General features: G+C 40.7%; 1 protein-coding gene across 2 annotated transcripts in view; it reads right to left on the reverse strand.

The window, feature by feature from the left end:
• Positions 1–12621, reverse strand: part of ubr5 (ubiquitin protein ligase E3 component n-recognin 5) — a 163307-nt gene that overhangs the window by 121675 nt on the left and 29011 nt on the right. For both annotated transcript variants that reach the window (XM_061818718.1, XM_061818717.1), the window contains exons 9-10: positions 8379–8590; positions 1718–1834 (exon numbers count right to left, since the gene is read on the reverse strand). In XM_061818718.1, coding sequence (XP_061674702.1) covers positions 1718–1834; positions 8379–8590 — 329 coding nt within the window. The remainder of the gene's footprint in view (positions 1–1717; positions 1835–8378; positions 8591–12621) is intronic.

A 12621-nucleotide genomic window follows, 5' to 3' on the forward strand; every position in this document is an offset into this window, starting at 1 on the left:
TATAGACAGGTGTGTGGCATTCCTAATCAAGTCCAATCAGTTCAGTTATAGTTAGCCTCACCTTAACCCAAACATCTTTATTCCATTGAAGTTGTAGAACCGTCACAATGATGATCAGAAAAACACAGACTGCATCCATCCATCCATTATCTACCACTTTTCCGGGTCGGGTCGCGGGGGAAGTAGCTTCAGCAGGGATACCCAGACTTCCCTTTCCCCAGCCACTTCTTCCAGCTCTTCCGAAGGGATTCTGAGCTGTTCCCAAGCTTGCCGAGAGACATCGTCTCTCCAGCGTGTCCTGGGTCGTTCTCGGGGTCTCTTTCCGATGGGACATGCCCGGAACACCTCACCAAGGAGGCGTCCAGGAGGCATCCGAATCAGATGCCCCAGCCACCTCATCTGGCTCCTCTCAATGTGGAGGAGGAGCAGCTCGACACTGAGCCCCTCCTGGATGACCGAGCTTCTCACCCTATCTCTAAGGGAGAGCCCGGACAGCCTGCGGAGGAAACTCATTTCGGCCGCTTGTATCCGGGATCTTGTTCTTTTGGTCACGACAAACAGCTCATGCCCATAGATGAGGGTAGGAACGTAGATTGACTGGTAAATTGAGAGCTTCGCCTTTCGACTTAGCTCCCTCTTTACCACAACAAACCGATACAAAGTCCGCATCACTGCAGACGCTGTACCGATCCGCCTGTCGATCTCCCGCTCCGTTCTTCTCTCACTCGTGAACAAGACCCCAAGCTACTTGAACTCCTCCACTTGGGGAAGGATCTCATCCCTGACCTGGAGAGGGCACGCCACCCTTTTCCGACTGACAATAGTCTCGGATTTGGAGGTGCTGATTCTCATCCCAGCCGCTTCACACTCAGCTGCGAATTGCTCCAGTGAGAGCTGGAGATCACGGCTTGATGAAGCCAACAGAACCACATCATCTGTAAAGAGCGGAGATGCAATGCTGAGGCCACCAAAACCGGACACCCTCTATGCCTCGGCTGCGCCTAGAAATTCTGTCCATAAAAATTACGAACAACTTCGGTGACAAAGGGCAGCCTCGGCGGAGTCCAACTCTCACCGGAAACGAGTCCGACTTATTGCCGGCAATGTGGACCAAACCCTGACAGCGGTCGTACAGGAACCGAACAGCTCGTATCAGGGGATTCGGTACCCCATACTCTCGAAGTACCCCCCACAGGACTCCCCGAGGGACACGGTCGATGTAGACTGGTTGGGCGAACTCCCATGCACCCTCGAGGACCCTGCGGGGGTGTAGAGCTGGTCCACTGTTCCACGGCCAGGACGAAAACCACATTGCTCCTCCTGGATATTTGAGTCAAAGCAAAGGTTCTGAATATTTAAGATTTTATTTCAGTTTTTCTTTTGTGAATCAGAATTTTCAACATTTCTTCCTGTCAATATTGGGTGCTGTGTGAACATCAATGAGGGGGAACAAATAAAGACAATCCAAATATTTTCGAAACTGGAAGTCTGAATATTTTCCGTACCCATTGTATGTGTAACAACTTAAAATTGAAGATGTTTTTGTGGGGTGTGGTGATTGCACATTGCAATACACTGGAGAAATCACAGTAGTGTGGTGAATTTTTTCCCACATTGGAATTTATATCATAGGGTTACAAAAAAATTATAACAAATTCCATTATCATGAAGGGTTAGTATATGGTGTATGTTTTGCTATCAATATACAATTGTTTACCTGGGTATTCCTGTATGGTTCCGGTTCACTCCATTTCCACTGATAAAGGTCTCCTTTGGAGCTGACTGCAACCAACTCTGAGAACATGGCCCCAATGCTGACAAACTTAACACCATCCTGAAGGAAAAAAAATTACATTCATGTGCTTGAATATTTAATTTGTTGAGGTGAAAATAATTAATGCATTAAGTAATTAATTTCTCTGCAACAACTCTTTTTCCAAGATGGCACCTACCCATGTGGACGCCTCAGTTACGTGCTCTCTTGTCTTGTCTATGTTTTTTGTTAGTCTTTGGAGACATTACGTGACTCACTTGGATAATAAATACTTGCTAAACATCAGGGAGACTACGTCTTTCACCAACTCTCGGCAATCCGCTCAGTGACTCACCCTGGTTCACACCTACACTTAAAGAGGATGCACATCAAAGTGGAGATAGGGCCCTGTATAATCGCACTAGAAACATATTGAAGAACCTGAATATTTAGCCTTTCGTGAGAAGGAGATAGGTTTTTGAAATGCAACGACTCATCAACCATATCCGCATCTTTTCTGTGTGAAACCGGGAAACCTACATAAAGACCTCAATTCAGGTCATACTCTTTTTGTACGAAGAAACGAGCAATAATTGTAAAATGGAATTGAGGAAAAAAATGAAAACACTTCACAGAAGAATTTGCAATTAATCCAACAGGTAAGCTTCATAACTTTTAAAGGCAAAATAATAAGACGTTATCCCATCATAAAGTCAAAGTTTTCTAAAACAAAGATACACTAACTTTGAGTAAAATAATAAATCTTCTTTGGAGATTCCTCGTACATTGGATAGCAACCTTATACAAGTCGCCAAACGTGACAGTCACCTAAAATAGGATTAATCCACAAAATTTTACTTTACAAAGAAAAACAATACAAGGATGTCCACTCTAACCAATGCTATTTGCAAAATTCATCAAATTTGTTGCTGCCCCGACACATCAGAATCTGCTCACTGGTAATAGAACACAAAATTAATCTGTAAGATGATGGTATTCTTCTTTACGAACAGAAACTCAAGTATTCTCTGAAAGCAGTCTTCAATCTCAAAATATTTTCACGAATAGACTATCAGATGGACAAACTCAACAATACTCCCAATAACAGTAAATTCATGGACTCCTGCAGATTAAATCTTAGATCACCCTATTCCTAGAGGAAACTAAGTATGTAGGAATTAACATTTTCCCAAAACTCACAGTGCTAACACATATAAATTAAACCTTGGGGGGGGTCGGAGATCAGAAGACTTAAGACGATCGAATAACTTGCCTATATCACTACTGGGAGGAACAGCCACAATAAAAAAAAAAAAAACATCTCTAAATTATTTTAAATGATTCCATTTGAAACCACATTTTAATAGTTTCAGACCTTAGATTCTGCTGGAATTTTTTTTTTTAATTAAAAAATGGAATTATTCAGGATGAAGGACTAAACTGTGGAAAGGATAAAGGACACCCCAGCAGTTCTCCCTGGAATTTACTGGGAGGAAAACTAAAAAGGAAGACACAACAGCACCAGGAGATTAGTGAAGAATTTGGCTGGCCTGCGTTGCGGGCCCCCTCAACACCAAGTGAGCAGCCATGGACGGTCGTTACAGCGAAGAGCAAGAAAAAAAAGAATGTGTGTCAGTGCAAAATATTGACGTCAGACATACAAATAGATTTGAGCCACTCTTACAAGACCCAAGCCAAGAATGCTCATCCTCCATCACCACTGAAAGGTATGAAATTAAATCATACAAGAAAAAATTGGGACCCCAAACATTAATAATTGGTGATGGAGCCATCATGGAGGTGAAATGCTTTTGCAGTGAGAAGAACACTGAAGTACTGTGTTTTACTAATGACACGGTGTCTGATATCTGTCAAAAAATCCTGGCGATCACTGATCAGCAACCAACTGCGAAATCTGTCAGGATACACATAGGGGCCCTGGATGTTCCCAAGGAGCAATCAGAGGTACTGAAGCGAGATTTCATTGATCCAACAAAAGTATAAGGGTTGGATGCTGAGGTTTTTATAAGCGGACCTCTACCACTTGTACGATCTGGAGATTAACGTTTCTTGAGGCTCCGTCAATCGAATAGGTGGTTAGGCAAGCTCTGCACTACACTAACCGTGAGTTTCATTGACAAATTCTGCCTTTTTTGGGAGCGTAAAAATCTTTACAAAGCAGACAGTTTCTGTCTAAATAGACAAAAGGTTATTAGCTGATAACATTTTCAGTGTGAGTCATTCACCGCCCTGTAAAGAAAATGTTTACAAAAAACAAGGACAAAAGGATCCAGTTGTTCACAAACAATTGGAGGAATAAGAGATAAGGCGAGACAAGGTACACACAGATTCATTTGAGTCATCCAAACAATCTGATGAGCAAATGACAAATGGAATGTGCCAGCACTTTAAATCTCTCTCTTCATGCCCCATTGGAGCCATCCACACCTCAGAATCTACCCTCAATGACTACAACAACCATACAATCCGAAGTAAATGTTGGCTCCCCCACTCCCAGCCTGAATGCAATGTGGGGTCTGATTGATATGAAGACTATTGTCAAAGATGGAGTCAAGCCCATACCACGCCAAGATCTTCCTCCCAACATCCCTCGGCTGATACCACTTTTAACTTTATGAACAAGTGTCAGGGAAAAAAGGTGGCGGTATTGCTGTTATTTTTAAATCATTATTTCAATGTAAACAAATTATACTGGGTGATTTTAGCTCTTTTTAGAGATGAAAGTGGACTTTCATGAAAATTCCTGAAAATACAAATACGAGCACTAGGGGGTCCAGGGGGATCCCCCCCTTTGGAAATTTTTGAAAATATGGATGGCTGTGGTGCATTCTGGCGATATCTGTGAACCAAATTTAGACAAAAATTGAAAATAAAATTTCTAAATCCTGGCCCGAAAATTTTAATTTTGACTACCATAGCTACGCAAATGACACACAGTTATATATAGCAGAGTCTCCAGATGACTACAGTTCAATGGAGGTATTGTGGCACTGTCTCAATCAGATAACTGGATGAGCTAAAGTTAAAAACACTTGGACTTTCTATCTTTAAAAACCAAAGACCAAGTCCAAAACCTTGGTGTTCTGATGGATTCCAACCTTACTTTCAAAACAATCTAGAATCAGTCACAAAAACAATCTACCATCTGAAGAACATATCTCGAGTGAAGTCTTGTGTCAAGCAGACCAGAAAAGCTCATCCATGCTTTTATGTCAAAGTAGACTTGACTACTATAATGGTCTTCTTACTGGACTCCAAAAAAAAAAAAAGAGAGAGAGATAGAGTATGAAACAGCTGTAGCTCAGTGAGAATGCTGCAGCTCGCGTTCTGACCAAAACAAAGCGGTCAGAGCATATAAATCCAATTCTAAAGTCCTTCCACTGGCTTCCAGTCATCTTTAGAATAGATTTTGAAGTTAATTGCTACTGGTCCATAAATCACTTAATGATTTAGGTCCTGAATACATGAAAGAAATGCTTACGGAATACAAACCCAGTCGAGCTCTGAGATCAACTGACCCAGGTCAAATAGTGGAGCACAGCGTCCAAAGCAAACATGGTGAAGCAGCATTTAGCTATTATGCTGCACACAAATGGAATAAGTTGCCAACAGAGGTGAGGTCAGCCCCAAATGTGAATGTTTTTAGATCCAGGTTGAAAACTCTTGTTTTACCTCATGCTTTTTAAGAAAATATACACTTTTGGATCATATTACTGGCACTGAATACTGTTGTCTTTTTTTGTTTGTTTGTCATTTTTATTGTTTTTATCCTGTTTTAAGGGTTTTATCTTTTTGTTTTCAAATGCCTTTAATCACGTCAAGCACATTACGTTACCTCGTGTATGAAATGCGCTATACAAATAAATTTTCTTTGCTTTGCTTAAACTCTCCTAAGTTTAAACACTAAACATTATTTAGCTGACCAATTAGAATATCAAATGGTTGCACCACAATGAGCACTATTATGCTCCTATGACTACTACTACTACTAATAATAATAATAATCCTTGGTTAGAACTAGAACAAATAGACTGCAACAGCATCAAACTTTCCAGTCTTAAATGCCATAAATGCTTCAAGAACGAAATAATGGATCCATCTTAACAGCTTGGAGGCAAATTTCAGAATCTACAGCAGGGGTGCTCAATGAGTCTATCGCAATGGCAATTTTGGTGGATCGCGTGGCGGCGTGGCCAAAAAAAGAAAAAAAGATCCATCTTGTTGCTTGATTCAGGTGTGGCAGATACATTGATCGCACACACAAAAAGACGTGTTCTAGCAAGCTGTCCTCCTATTTATGGTCTCTCTTTCCCTTTTGTTTGTTTCGTTTTGTGTTTTCCAACCCCCCCCCCCCAAAAAAAAGACGGATCATCTTACGGTACATACTATATTATGTGATACAACGTGCATGGATACAGGGCACATCCCCAGCACCAACATGTGGACCAATGAAGCCAAAAAAATAATTTTAATAATCTGATTGCCTCCCGGCGCGACGTCGACCAATAACAGTACGAGTCCCTCTACCCATGGTCGCACATCATCAAAGCCTCACATAGCAACTTCCCTTATGCTACCCATTTCATTGTGGATGATGTCTCATCCACGCAGTTAAGAGGCTCGTATATGTACTCTTATCTTAGTGCTTTGTTTCTGATATATATGATATATATGTAAAGTATAAATACAGTTTACATATTTTAATCATTCTAGTACCCAGATACACATACTTGAAAATTCCCGTGGTGTGTGTGGGGGGTAGGCGGTGGTTGGGGGTGTTTGAGGATGGGGGAGATGTCCTACTTCGCAGTTTTTAACATTTCGCAGGCGGTTCTGGTCCCCATTAAATGTGAAAAACAAGGGATTACTGCATACTTTCAGCTTTAACCTTACAATACAACACATCATTGACTTTCCTAAGAGTCAACATGTAGCAATCAAACTGAAAATCACAGGACTGACCTAAGAACGAAAACGTGGACTTACTTATACAGTCCCGGTCACCATTTATGACACCCTTCTTCTTCAGAAAAAAAATGGTAATTTATCAAACATCTATAATCGGGATCCTATAACTTGAGGGCCAAAGGAATTTAAAAAAACAAAACTTTTTTTTCCCCAATTTAAATTTAATTTCAAATAAAAACAAGGGAAAAAAGCATTCAAAAAAAGCAGCAAAATGGCACTCATTTTGATGTAAAGGTTTTGCCATCAATGACATTCTCCCAATGTTTCTTGTATTCATCTGTAAGCAATCTAAGATTTTTGCACTTCTTACTTTTTTCCTACTCTGCTGCCTTTGCAATTTGTTGAAGCTCTCAAGTATTTGCACAGTTCTTTTCTCCAGTACCAAATTTCATTTTCAATTCATTGGATTAAGGTTAGGACTCATTGCTGTCCGTTTTAAAGCAGTTCAAGTTTTTCTTTTCAACCATTCCAGTGTGCTTTTGGATGTGTGCTCTGGGGCTTAATCTTGCTGGAGGATCGATTAACTTCACCTTAAAGTGTTCTTTCACTGGGTAAGACATCTCGCCCAAAACCCCCTGATAATTTTCTGATCTGTTAATACCTGTGATACAGTCATGGCCTCTACTAACAAGTGCAGTATAGCAGCCCCATAGCCTTGTGAATCCTCCACCATGCTTGACCTTTGGCAAAGTGCTGTTTTCATTAAAGGTCAAGTGTCGTCAAACGGATGATTTTTGGGGTGGACCACGTAATCGGTCTCTCTCATAACGTAACAAAAGATCCGCGTATGAAATGTGTTGATGTGCGCATCGCCCAACCAACAATGTCTCGATAGTGTTCATCCCGTACTGCGGCGACCCCTAAATGCAACATAGCTAGGCTTCACTTCCTCCTTATATGTCACCACGGGTGCCGAAACTCAGCCAAACCGGCTGAGGCGCCGCGTTCGGTGGTCACAGCTTCTGCGAAGGCTGCGCGTCTTTGCGACGGGGGCGGCTCTGAAGAACCCAGCCGAGAATGCATTACTCAGTCGTGTCTGTCCTTTTTTCGAAAAGAACTTCGGTGTCAGAAGGGGCGTCGGAAAAATGCGAATATCTCTGTTGTTCGGCTTTCATAGTAGCAGGCACTGCGCGTTTTCAACAGCGGAAGTGACGATGACGTGAAGGACAGATGATGCGACTAATATGGCGACCACTTGGATGTCAAGTGACACTCAATTGCGCAACTTTGTGCATAGATGACGCACTCTCCACTAACTCGTTTTTTTTTTTTGTATAGACATTGAAGGGAATACTGTTATATGTATTTTTCATTACAATATCTATTTTAGAATGTTTATAGGATGACACCCTGGCTTTTAAGGCTTCACTGCACCATCTGTATACATTGTTTTGTGTGCATTGCTAAAGGGCTCTATTTGTTTCAACTGTTCATAAAATTTCCTCTTTTATATCAAACAGAGATTGTGCATAGAACATTTTTTTCACTTGATTCGTTTTCTTCAGGAGGTATTACACATTTAGTATTTAAACTTCATGAGTTCCAAAAAGCAACACAAATTTTTCGTTTCTGTTTGGATTTACTCTATTGCTTAGATTAAAGGTCCAGCACACTCAGTTCTGTGTGCTCCTCCTACCTTGTCAGGCCACCACTGAAGCTCCTCTCCAAGGGAGACAGGGCTCTGAACTGGGATGTTCTTCTTGTCCAAGCATGGTTCCCCATCTCGGCTGGTGGATCCTCGCTCTGTATCGAATGAGGCCCCGTCCAGCCACCGGCGCTCACGTAATCTCAACACCGACTCACGCTCTCGTAACAGCTCAGAGTCGCGCTCTAAGGGAAGAAGGAGAACTGGTATGCAATAAGGTCACACCAGTGGGATAGAAGTAAGCCACTCTCTGGGAAAGACCCGTCAACATCGTTTTAAGTATAGAGAACAATAAGGTTCTTGAGAATCACTGTATTGTAAAAAAAGTGCACTAATAAAGTTTATGTGGAAGTTTTAAAACTGATGGGCGAGTCATTTTGCACACTTATATTAATATGCCGGTAAATGAGAATGCGGCTGAACAGAATTCATGCAATTAGATGAGAGTGGACTTGGCAGTTTGTTTTTTAAAGAATTGACTTGATACCCAACAAAGTTTCTTAAGACAGGTGGGCATAGCGGGCCTTTCTCAGAGAGCTCATATTTTGTACTACAGCCATGCACCATATAACACCAACCATGTATAGCTTTTATCAACAAACATTCTGATTACAAACCCAGATGAATAGGCTGATGGGAAGATAATTAAAGTCGGATCATTAAAAAAAAGCAAAAAAAATCAGATCAAGCCAATTTATTACTTTTGCATTAGAAGTGGGCAACAAAATAAAATTTGGATCGTAATCATCTTCAGAAATATATTACAGGGATGTCTGGATCTGATCATGTGATCGAAAATCAACAATCACGTAATTTCAAAGATTAACTGACCCCCCCCATTTAAAGTCACAAACTGACAAAATAATACAAAGGTATAAATATTGTACCAAATGGAAGAGTGATAGCTTCATTTTGTTATACACAATGTAACCTATTTTCTAGTACTTGTATAAGACACATACACTCATGCTGATTGTGTGTTTGTATGTGTGTGAGTGGGTGTGTGGCAGACACCGTGTTGGCACACTCCACCACACCCATGAATAAGGAGACAATGACCAACACCCTGAGAGCAACTTCTAAATAAGTCTGCATATCCCATCACTGAACATAGTGATTAACAACTTGGGAAAACGTGAGACAGGTTTAGCAAGTGTAATGCAGTCAAACGACTTCAAATAGAAGTTTAACAACTCCCGCGACTCTAGTGAGGATAAGAGGCTCAGAAAATGGAAGTATGAAAAGCAGCCATGAAGCGCTCAAACTCAATTCCAGCTGTGATTCCCAAAGGTACAACAAAGTTTTTGCACCCACTGGATATCAGCATGAATTGTGGTTTTTAAGTGGCACTCCAAGGTAAGTAGGAGGGTTGGATGAGCAGCGGCAAGAAATCTTTTTCAAAAATTGATTGCATGCAAAGACAATCCTTCTCTGAGGTCTGCCGGATTTTAAATGCGTGGAAAGAATCTACCATCACCAACAGATTTGCTGTGCTGCTACCAGAGAACCAAAACCTCAGCAGTAACTGTGACTCGAGATGACAATGATGAGAGCGACAGAGACACCGCTCTTCAACAGCATGTGTATGGAGAAAGTCCCCACATTCCCATTCCTGGGAGCCCTGATCTCTGAGAACCTGTCCTGAATGGACAGCTCAGCGGTTATCAAGAAGTTTCAACAACGTCTCCACTTCCTGAGAGTACTAAGGAAAAACAACCTGGTCACAAAGTTGTGGTTGGCCTTGCATCTATAGAAGTAAATTAGTGCCACCAGGATTTTAATTTGAAATGCCACAGAAAACAGGATTTGAATTTGAAAATGTAAAGTGATTACATTTTCAATAGTTGCCACAATTCGCTGTCAAATGAAAGTCAAATGGCTACAATTCTGTCTAAAATTCACCATCTGTGCCACCAGGCAGGGTTACTTCAGGTCAAAACCAAACACCCAGCCAATCCAGTTACACTTTCCTAGTACGTGACATCACGTGACTAAGAAAGCGTTATTGCAACTTAAATGTTTGCCTCCTGCCCTGTACCTCACGATGCCTTTTGTTTCTTACTCACCCTTCTCTTCGCATAGCCGTCCAACACCAAAGGAACGTCATTTTTATTATTCTTTACATTATGTACTTTGAATATTTTTTTTTTTGGGGGGGGGGTGTAACAGACTAGGCTATTTACATTTAAAAAGCGCTTCTATTTAAAAATTCACATTACTAAATTACTTCCGGAACGAATTAATTTTGTGAGTAGAGATACCACTGCAATATTGACTTGACACTGTTTGACCTTGGGCAGGATGGTGATTTAACTAGTTATAGTGTCTGCCTCATAGTTCTGAGGACGAGGGTTCAAATCCCAGCCCTGCCTGTATGGAAATTGCATGTTCTCCCCGTGCCTGTGTGGAAGTTCTCCGGTCACTCCAGTTTCTTCCCGCTTCACAAAAACATCCATTAATTGGAAATGCTTGTTTGTTTCTATGTTAACTGCAATTGGCTGGCAAGAGGTTAAGGGTGGAGCCAGCCTCCTGCCTGAAGATAGCTGGGATAGGCTCTACCACTCCCAAAACGCTTATGAGGATAAACGGCTCAAATAAAGGATGGATGGACAATTTAGATAGTAACTCGAGATGAAAATGACATTGAGAGTGACAGAGAGTGAAGTTGTGTGAGACTTTCTGAAGCTCTTTAACTCCGATAGTGAAGACAACTTTAGTGGTTTCAGTGAACAGGATGTGGATGAAATAAGACACTAACTTTTCAGTTATGGTTGATCAGTTTTACCGCCGCGTTACAGTCAATGTTTTGAAACAAGTTCTGTAAATAAACATTTACAAAGTCGTTCTGAGTCATCTACTTTCACAAGGCACCAGAACATACAGTACATATTTGCGGCATATTTTCAGGCGTGGCTAGTGTATGGACACTTTTTATAAAAAGGCTACAGATAGTGGACGCGCAGCTTGTTATTCAGTGCGTGCCGTCGTCCGGAAAATACGGTACTGTGCTACTACTGTCATAGAAGACCATTCAATTGTTCCGTCACTACGCTTCACAAATAAATGAAGAGACATCATTTTTTGTAAGTACAATTTTTGGAGCAATTAACTACACAAGTATAGAGAGTAAATGAAGATGTCATTCAAATAGACACTTCTCCAGCTTTTTTTTTTTTTAACTTGTTGATCGGTGAGAGGTCCCAAAAATCCTGATCATGTAAAGCTTATTTCCGCACAAGTGATTTTTTGTTGAAAAATTTGCTAACATTTCTCAAAAAAATACTTTTTCATGTCAATATGGGGTGCTCTGTGTAGAATATTGACGGAACACTATTTTATCCGATTTTCGCGTTATAATGTAAACAAAAAATGTGATAAAAGTGAAACTGAGTATTTTCCAGATGCACCGGATGTTTCCATAAGCATGGACATCATCTCATGCTGTGAAGTGCAATAAAAATACTCCTACACTACACCTACACAGTAAAATATGCCCACGTATTAATGTAGAAGCGCAACAAAATAGGTTTAGTATCATCGTCATTGGCATATTAGCCAGCTTGAACCAAATACTAATAGCTAGTGTGGTCATGTGCCTGGATAAAAAGTTCACTCCTGGTGCAAGATCAAAAAAAAAAAAAAAATACGAAAAAGATGTAGATGGGTGATAAACACTGGTTTTAATAGTCACATTATTGTATCCATTTATGGTATTCTGGAAGTAACTGAAATAAAACAGCACTTTAACCACAATATATTGGTGCTAGGGACACTGCTAAATCTACAAATAGCGAACCATCATGTTTTAATGACATCACAGTTGGTATTATTATGCTATCAGCCAGCTATCAGAGGATGTCCCAGCATGCCTAGTTTTGTTGTATACTTGTTGAAATGCTGTTTAAAGTGTGTCCCCCAATCCCATAAGTGGTTATGTGAATGTGAATCAAGCTTGTGTATGTTTATTCCCCTTCTGCAGATTTTGCTGTCTCTTACCCATTCTTTACTATTATCTTGGACCGGGAGTGAACGCATTATCCTGGCACAACCTCACTAGCTTTCAGTATATTGTGCAACCTAGCTGACATACCAAATATCACAAGTGAGGTGGAAAATACTTCCATAAAGCTGCACTGTTGAAGGATAGGGTGCGCCACAATATTGAAAACATTAAGGAAACCTTGGTATTATTAATATTACAGTTCAGAATTGATTAGGAAAAAAAAAACTGGAG

Source organism: Syngnathoides biaculeatus, chromosome 5, assembly GCF_019802595.1.
Source record: "Syngnathoides biaculeatus isolate LvHL_M chromosome 5, ASM1980259v1, whole genome shotgun sequence".
Taxonomy (NCBI): Eukaryota; Metazoa; Chordata; class Actinopteri; order Syngnathiformes; family Syngnathidae; genus Syngnathoides; species Syngnathoides biaculeatus.